Consider the following 9,599-nt stretch of genomic DNA (forward strand, 5'->3'; position numbering starts at 1 on the left):
TCCCTCCTTGGGGAAAAGCCCCCAAGAACCGCTCGCTCTTTAAAGGCTGCGCGACTCCTGCGGGCTTTTCTAGGAGGTGGGGGAATTCCTAGAAAAGCCAGCAAAGCCGTGCAGCCCCTTTAAAGAGCGCACGGCTTTTGCCTGCTTTTGCGGGAGGTGGGGGAATTCCCCCATCTCCCGCAAAAGCCCGCAGGAGGGAGAAGGGACTGACTCGGCCAGTCAGTCCCTTCTCCCTCCTTGGGGAAAAGCCCCCAAGAGCCGCTCGCTCTTTAAAGGGTGCGCGGCTCCTGCGGGCTTTTCTAGGAGGTGGGGGAATTCCCCCACCTCCTAGAAAAGCCAGCAGAAGCCACGGAGCCCCTTTAAAGAGCACCCGGCTTTTGCCTGCTTTTGCGGGAGGTGGGGGAATTCCCCCATCTCCCCCAAAAGCCCACAGGACGGTTGGAGAGTAGCGGGAAGGCGTTGCGCGCCTTCCCGCTGCCCCCCAATCTCTGGGGCTGGCGATGGGGGAAGCGCTGCTTTCCCCACCGCCAGCCTCCAACCCGGGTTGGAGAGTAGTGGGAAGGCATCGCTGCCTTCCCGCTGCCCCCCAATCTCTGGGGCTGGCGATGGGGGAAGCGCTGCTTTCCCCACCGCCAGCCTCCAACCCGGGTTCGAGAGTAGCGGGAAGGCATCGCTGCCTTCCCGCTGCCCCCCAATCTCTGGGGCTGGCGATGGGGGAAGCGCTGCTTTCCCCACCGCCAGCCTCCAACCCGGGTTGGAGAGTAGCGGGAAGGCGTTGCGCGCCTTCCTGCTGCCCCCCATCCTCTGGGGCTGGCGATGGGGGGAGCGCTGCTTTCCCCACCGCCAGCCTCGAAGCCGGGTTGGAGAGTAGCGGGAAGGCATCGCTGCCTTCCCGCTGCCCCCCAATCTCTGGGGCTGGCGATGGGGGAAGCGCTGCTTTCCCCACCGCCAGCCTCCAACCCAGGTTCGAGAGTAGCGGGAAGGCGTCGCACGCCTTCCTGCTGCCCCCCATCCTCTGGGGCTGGCGATGGGGGAAGCGCTGCTTTCCCCACCGCCAGCCTCAAACCCGGGTTGGAGAGTAGCGGGAAGGCGTCGCACGCCTTCCCGCTGCCCCCCAATCTCTGGGGCTGGCGATGGGGGAAGCGCTGCTTTCCCCACCGCCAGCCTCAAAGAGCAGACTCTCCTGGCTTCAGCGGAAGCAACGCAAAGCCTCCGGAGCGCAGGCTTCGGAGGCTTTGCCTTGCTATCGCTGAAGCCAGGGAGCCTGCATTCGCTCCATAGGACGCACACACATTTCCCCTTCATTTTTGGAGGGGAAAAAGTGCGTCCTATAGAGCGAAAAATACGGTACTTGATAATGATTTACAGCTGGTATTTAACTCTGAGTGGGCTTGCTAAGATATATAAGACTGAATCAGATAAGTGCTCGATGTGCAATGAGGTTGAGGGAATGATTTTTCATATGTGGCGGGCCTTTGAAAGGGTAAAAGAGTATTAGGAAATAATCCATAATGAATTGAAAATAATAAAAGTACTTTTCAAAAAAAAAAAAAAATCAGAGTCCTTTTTGTTGGGGATAATTCAGATAGAAATTCCCAGATTTCAAAAAAATGTTATTTATGTATGCCACTACAGCGGCCCATGTTTCGTTAGGCCCAAAATGGAAAACGAGTGAGGTCCCAACAAAAGAAGAATGGGAACTTAAATTGATGGAATATGTGCAGCTTGCAGACTTAACATATAGAAGAAGAGAGCAATAAGAACATACGTTTAGAGAAGATTGGAAAATGTTTGGGGTGAAATTGTGTACACTTGAAAACGTTGGCAGCATTAAGACAATTTCAACAGTGTAAATAAGTTTTGATGGATGTAATAATGGAATACTGAAGGGTTTAGTTTATGTAAAATATGCAGGGATTTATGATATGCAAAATGAACCATGGAAAGAGACTAAGGGAAGTCATTGATATCTTACGATTGCTTAAATGAGTATTCAAAATTGCAAAACACAAAATTTAATAAAAATTATATATACAGTGGTACTCCAGTTGCGGACGGGATCTGTTCTGGAGCTCCGGTCGGATCCTGAGGTTTCCGCAACCAGAGGGACCACTTCTGTGCATTCACGCGGTGCAGTAGAGCACTTTTGCGCATGCGCACATGGTGAAAAACTTCCGGGTTTGCCGCTTTCGCAACCCGAAGTTTATGCCACCCAAGGTTAACCTAAGCCGAGGTGCTACTGTATATAAAAAGAAGAATTGGCCAAAGCACAGGACTGTTAGAATTCAGGTGTCAAATTTAATTTACTGAACCCCATTCGTTGTGACTTGTTTGTTAGTGCAAAACATTGCCTTGGTTTTTATCTACTTCCTTCAATTCAGTTTCTTACGTGATTTTTAAAATATTTCCCTCCATATCGGTATGCATGCTTTGTTTCTCTGCATTTTAATTTTTATAAATAGCAAATGTTAAAGGTCCTAGGCTTTTAATCATACGATATAAGTATGGTTTCTCATATTGTATAATCCAAAGCCTATGACTTTTAGCAATTTGCAGTGTTGCGGCACCCTGTAGACCCCTACGGTATTGGCATTTAGCAGCTGCTTAACACTCACCTGTTTACCCAGAGGCGATCTAGCAATGTTGATGTATCAGTCTGATCTACTGATCTGTGATGTCTTTTGTACTTCTTTTAAGAATGCAATGCCATTGTCGATTTCATGCTCTTCATGGTATACACACACACACACACACACATATTTTTCTCTCTATAAGATGCACCAGACCACAAGACGCACCTAGTTTTTGGAGGAGGAAAACAAGAAAAAAATATTCTGAATCTCAGAAGCCAGAACAGCAAGAGGGATCGCTGCATAGTGAAAGCAGCAATCCCTCTTGCTGTTCTGGCTTCTGGGATACCTGTGCAGCCAGCATTCGCTCCATAAGACGCACACACATTTCCCCTTCCTTTTTAGGAGGGAAAAAGTGAGTCTTATAGAGCAAAAAATACGGTATATCTTTGAAATAATATTTAATTTGATTTTCAAGAATATAAACATACAACAAAACCAATTCTGAATTCAAATATGAAGATCACTTTGAATCTCCTGACTGTCCACCCTCATCCCTTCCATAGTCCTATTAAGACTTTTTCAAATATGCGTCTTCTTTCCAAATAACCTGCTGAGAACTTAAATGCAGCAAGCAGAGGAGCGCATCTTTTTAAGAGGTGCCCAAACGCAATGGGAGCAGTAACAATTTGGTGGATCCTTAATGAGCTTCTTCTTCCTCCTGTGCTAGAGTCAGTCCTGCTCCCTTCCCTCTGTGTGATGCGCAGGGACAGAGGCCTTTGCAAAGCCAATGAGAAAAGGTTCTTCTACAATCTCACTACCGGCAAATGTCATCCGTTCAGTTACAGTGGCTGCGGCGGGAACGAAAACAACTTTACCTCTAGGAAGTCCTGCCTGCAGATGTGTAAGAAAGGTATAAACACAACAGTCTGTGGTATAAGGGTTAATATTTTTTCCTCCACTGGGGGGAAAGTAACTATCTGATACACAAGTCAAGCAAATTTAGACCTTTAAAAAATATTTATAGAAATTTGAAAAATAAACGATAATTCAACAACATTTAAAATTTAAAATTCCATTCATCAACCTAGGACTTTCCCTTCCACCGCTCCATGGTTTTCCCCCAGTTCCAATTCTTGCTGTATATTATAATTATTCTATAATTGCGACTTCCGGTTTGCTGCAGAGGTAATGGTGGTGCGCTCTGTGTCTTCTGTCTAAAAGACGACACAGTTCAGGCTGAAAGAGCTTTGGGGGTGTGCGCCAGGGCTAGGTGCCCCCAAAAAAACTCCCCATGGAAGAGTGGGGACTCTAGGGGTCCAGCAGAGCATGCAAACTCGCCGATCCTAATCCCTCTACTGCCGTTTTTGCGCGGGGGGAAGGAAAAGGCTCGAGTCCTCTCATGGCTCCAGCACACTCTACAGCCGAAGCCACACACCGCCACCATAAGCAGTGGATTTTCCAGTTAGAGATAAAAACCAAATAAAGAATTATGAGAAGAAATTAGGTTTAAATTGATTGATTTGGTGAAACAGAAGCCAAAAAGGAAGTCAGTTTCCTATTTCTGTGGACAGCCTCTGTAAGGGGACTTTTTGTGAATGGGAGCAGAGCATAGTACTTGCAGCTATGGAGATTTTGTAACAGTTTGACTTTGGACGTTTGAGAGACTCTCTTTCTCTTGGATACATATTGGCTACAGCTGTGTCAAGTTGTCCTCTGGATAAAGGTAGGATGTAAATTGACAGCTGGACAGAATTTGACAGATTGATACTTTGGCAGAGTAGAAAGCAAAAAGACTTACCTAAAAGTACTGTGGAAATATAAGCTTTAACTTTAAACCCTGGAACTTGGTGGCACAAAACTGAAGCTAAGCAGGAAAACTCTCCATCATATTGGGGGAGAAATTCCCCAAGAAGGAAGGAGAACCTGGAATATCTGGAGTTGGATTTGATATTTAGTGCTTACTGAAGACCAGGGAAATTTATGCAATACTACCTGCCAATAAGCAATTAATTAATATCTTTGGACATCCTGGATGTATATTTTTCAAGCCTAAAAATTGGAAGATTTGGATCACAATATATTGCAGAACTGTACATTTGGATTTACATTTTGGATTTACATTCTGGATTACAATTACAAAACTGGACTAACTCTCATTTGCCACTACTTTTTTGGAAAAGGAAAAGAACTATTGAAGAGAAGTACATAACCTTATATTAACTTTATATCAACAGTCTGTACTGGTTTTTGTTTAATATCTGGTTTTAGTTTGGGGGAGAATTGTCCTGTTTGATATATGACATACAATTTTGAATAAGTAAGATTTGGTTGGGGGTTAAGGGGCCTGAGAGTGATAACAGTCATTTTCTGTTTTTTACAGGTTTTACAGGTTTTTACAGTCATTTTCTGTTTTTTACAGGGTATTTTTTGCTCTTCCTTTTGTCTGTTTTTTTTACTGTTTTACAAGGACTGGGGGGGGGGAGGGAACGCTTTAAGGGTAAAGGGAAAATTTTATGTTTCAGCTTGGGAGTGGGAAAATACTTTCACTTCTGGGCTGAACTAATAAATGCAGGTGTGACCTTGAATAGATCAAAACAAAGGCATTCAATTGTGGAAAAACTTTCTAGCTTAGATATGGCAGGCAAACAAGATACAGGAGCTGTCACAAGGAATCTTCTGACTCCCCACCCCCATCCCTTCCATGGGTCCCACTGAGCCTATTTTCAACCGCATATCAATACTTCTCCATTTATGTTTATCTTTCTAAGTTATCCATGCATTCTATTATATTACAAGTGTGTTTAAAATCCTGCCAATGTTTTAACTCGCTGACAACGATCTTGTATATAAGTTATAAACTTTTCCCATTCTTTTTAAACAATATATATATATTCTTAATGCTGGCAGAACACGAATCTTTTCACACAAATAAATAAATGAAAAGACTGAGTAGTAATCAGCCGTTTGACCATCTCTTCTGAATGTGGTCCATTCTGTCTGTTTCCAGATGATGTCACTGGGTTTTTTCCCTCCATCCCTCATTCTGTCCACGTTAATCTGCACTTTAAAAGAATACTTTTTCAAATACGCGTCTTCTTTCCAAATAACCTGCTGAGAACTTAAATGCTACATGGCTGACGAAGCCCGGTTGGGCGAAACAAGGGATTATTCTGGAATCCTTGTCTTATTTTCTGCATGTGTCATTCTTATTTTCTGCATGGGTCATTCTTATTTTCTGCATGTGTCATTCTTCCAAGTTTTTCGTCTGACACCTGCATACAAGGAATGCTAGAATTCTTAAAAGCATCTTCACGTGGAACACTACCAAGATTGATAAGAATTCCACACCGTGGATATTGCCAATATAAGAACTGAATAGATTGTATTTCCTGATCAATCTGCTGGACTTTAATTTCTCATAACATGTTTTGTTTATATGATAAGTTGGTCTATAGAACCATATATATTGATATGATATGTTGAATCACATTTAAAATAGAATGTATATAGTTACATGTAGCCTGTTACGTTGTTGTGTTGTTATCAGTTTTGGAATTTACGTGACAAAGGGTTTGGTAGTGTTTTGAGAACTTAAGTGCAGCAAGCAGAGGAGTGCATCTTTTTAAGAGGTGCCCAAACGCAATGGGAGCATTAACGATTTGGTGGATCCTTAATGAGCTTCTTCTTCCTCCTGTGCTAGAGTCAGTCCTGCTCCCTTCCCTCTGTGTGATGCGCAGGGACAGAGGCCTTTGCAAAGCCAACGAGAAAAGGTTCTTCTACAGTCTCACTACCGGCAAATGTCATCCGTTCAGTTACAGTGGCTGCGGCGGGAATGAAAACAACTTTACCTCTAGAAAGTCCTGCCTGCAGATGTGTAAGAAAGGTATAAACACAACAGTCTGAGGTTGTTGTTTAGTCGTTTACTCGTGTCCGAATCTTCGTGACCCCATGGACGAGAACACGCCAGGCACTTCTGTCTTCCACTGCCTCCCGCAGTTTGGTCAAACTCATGTTCGTAGCTTCGAGAACACTGTCCAACCATCTTGTCCTCTGTCGTCCCCTTCTCCTTGTGCCCTTCATCTTTCCCAACATCAGGGTCTTTTCCAGGGAGTCTTCTCTTCTCATGAGGTGGCCAAAGTAGTGGAGCCTCAGCTTCACGATCTGTCCTTCCAGTGAGCACTCAGTCTGAGGTATAAGGGTTCATATTTTTTTCGTCCAGAGGGAGGAAAAGTAACAAGTCAAGCAAATTTAGACCTTTAAAAAAAGATTTATAGAAATTTGAAAAATAAACAATAATTCAACAACATTTAAATTTTAAAATTCAGTTCATCAACCTAGGATTTCCCCTTCCACCCCTCCATGGTTTTCCCCAAATTCCAATTCTTGCTGCATATTATAATAATTCTATAATAAGGTTACCAGATTTTTTTCAAAGAATCCAGGGACACTTTTTTTATATAAAAAGGGGGGGAGTTATTTTAAAAAAGTTATTTAAAAAATAATAAGTAATATCTTCTCTTCTGTGGTCTCCCCTGTGCAAATTGAAATCCTTGCACTGACGGAACGAACTAGTTGGATACCAGCCAACATGAGTACAGGTCCTTGTTGCAAGGGGGGATTTGCAACCTAGGATTAGACAGAAGAGAGTGGGAATACAGAGCCAGGTTTAGTACATCACATCCATGGGTAGGCAAACTAAGGCCTGGGGGCTGGATCTGGCCCAATCACCTTCTAAACCTGGGCCACAGGTGGTCTGGGAATCAGCGTGTTTTTACATGAGTAGAATGTGTCCTTTTGTTTAAAATGCATCTCTGGGTTATTTGTGGGGCATAGGAATTCGTTTATTCCCCCCACATAGATAGATAGATAGATAGATAGATAGATAGATAGATAGATGATAGATAGATGATAGATAGATAGATGATAGATAGATAGATAGATATAGATAGATATATAGATATAGATATAGATATAGATATAGATATAGATATAGATATAGATATATAGCTATATATATATAGATAGATAGATATATAGATATAGATATAGATATAGATATAGATATAGATATAGATATAGATATAGATATAGATATATAGTCCGGCCCCCCACAGGGTCGCAGGGATCGTGGACTGGCCCCCTGCTGAAAAAGTTTGCTAACCCCTGATAATTTTTCACATCTATGTTTCTTGTTCCCTCCAGGTTTCCAAGGCAGAATGAAAATTTGCCGGAAGAGAAAAAAAACAAGTGAAGCTGATAGATGGGGAAATTGTCATTGAAAGGATATAGCTTCCCTTCTACCATCTCTGCCTATCATTTGCATTTCCTGCCTTATTCACACATATTATTTATCGAGATTTTATGCTGCTGCTTTTGTGTTTCTTCTTTCTCCTGTACATTTTGTAGACGGCACAAACTGAAGCTTTCGCTGTTAAAACTAACGCCTGTCCTATGCTGGTTGCGTAGAAATCAGTGGGACTCCCCCCCCACCCCACATTTAAATGTTGTCCAGTTTCCATGTTTATAAGGCTCTGATCCTGAATTTTTGTATCCTTGGTATTCCCAAATTTCGTCTTTTGATAACCCATGTTAATCTGCAGTCATGACTAATCTACTATAATAATTGCTGCAAAGGCTATAAATTCTATTATATGGGCTTTGATAAAGAAGTGGCTTTGAAGTTGCTGATGTACAAAGTAAACCTATGCCTGTCTGCTCAGAAGTAAGTCCTACTGAGGACTCAAGGAAGCTCGCTTGCAAGTGCAGAGGTACCTCAGTTTACGAACTTAATTCGTTTCGGAAGTCCGTTCTTAAACCAAAGCATTCTTAAACTGAGGCACGCTTTCCCTAGTGAGGCCTCCCACCGCCAGTGCTCTTCCACCATTCCGTTCGGCTTCTGAGGCAAAGTTCGCTAACCGGAACACCTACTTCCGGTTTTGCGGAGTTCATTCACCGAATAGTTCGTTAACAGGGCTGTTCGTAGACCAAGGTACCACTGTAAGTATATATTGGACTGTAGCCTTGCTCCTTATTATTTCCACTATAGTGGTGACAGTTTGTGGTCAACAGATCCAAAGACTAGAATTCACATCATCCCTGGCTATTGGCCGTTGCCTGTGTGACCTGGAGCAGATGTCCTGTCACTATTTTAGAAAAAAAAGACAACAGGCAGAGGGATTGGTGTTTGTTAGGTTATGGAGTATAAAATTATACCTCATGTGCTTTTATAAAATAATGGCATTGCTATTGTCCAGTTTCACTTTTCTATATACTTTTGATAACTGTGTGATTCTGGAGCATTTGAATGGTATTTAGCAAAGGGAACTGGTGTCAAGGTAACGTAATAGCTTTACTAGACACTCAAGAATCTGAGCTTTCTCATGATTCGTGAATCCTTTCAACAGCCGACTGCAAAACCAGCAAAAGCTCGGAAACAAGGAGGTTTGCCAGAAGAAACAATCATGAGAGGCTCCCCACCTCATAAAACTCGATATGCCCCGCCTTTTCTTTGCTTGTAAATACTTGGTTCCATTTCTGTTTATTATGAAACTGAGTCATTAAAAAAAATCATAACAAAGTTCTGCTTTTAGTATAATGCCCCTTGAAGATGGTTTGGAAATTGCTTCTAGTGTGAAGCATGGAACGAGAACTTTAAGCAGAGCAGCAAGTTGGGCTTGAGTTACACTGACCACTTGGAAGCTATCCTGACTGCCTGTTTGCCGCTAGGCCCAATTCAAGGTATTGGTTCTGACAGTCAGCTGAGGCCTGTAGGGGAGGTTCTTTGCACGATCCTACCAAAGGTTTTGGCCTATATGCAATGACCTGGCAGACAGCCATTTCTCTGTAATGGTCCCCCAATAAGGTAACAGGTAAAGGACCCCTGGACGGTTAGGTCCATTCAAAGGCGACTATGGGGTTGTGGTGCTCATCTTGCTTTCAGGCCGAGGGAGCCAGCGTTTGTCCACAGATGGCTTTCCAGGTCATGTGGCCAGAAGGACTGAACCGCTTCTTGTGCAAGTGAACACC

At 43.3% G+C, this 9,599-nt stretch overlaps 1 protein-coding gene across 4 annotated transcripts in view; it reads left to right on the forward strand.

Moving 5' to 3' along the window:
• TFPI (tissue factor pathway inhibitor) overlaps positions 1 to 9,150 on the forward strand; it is a 48,519-nt gene extending 39,369 nt beyond the window's left edge. For 2 of the 4 annotated variants that reach the window (XM_083572057.1, XM_083572056.1), the window contains exons 7-9: positions 3,301 to 3,483; positions 6,274 to 6,456; positions 7,776 to 9,150. In XM_083572057.1, the coding sequence (XP_083428183.1) occupies positions 3,301 to 3,483; positions 6,274 to 6,456; positions 7,776 to 7,852 (443 nt within the window). In that variant the 3' untranslated portion in view covers positions 7,853 to 9,150. The remainder of the gene's footprint in view (positions 1 to 3,300; positions 3,484 to 6,273; positions 6,457 to 7,775) is intronic. The other 2 variants (XM_083572058.1, XM_083572059.1) reach the window with 2 other exon arrangements.
• Positions 9,151 to 9,599: the final 449 nt, after the last annotated feature.

Source organism: Podarcis filfolensis (assembly GCF_964270895.1).
Source record: "Podarcis filfolensis genome assembly, chromosome: 1".
Classification (NCBI taxonomy): Eukaryota; Metazoa; Chordata; class Lepidosauria; order Squamata; family Lacertidae; genus Podarcis; species Podarcis filfolensis.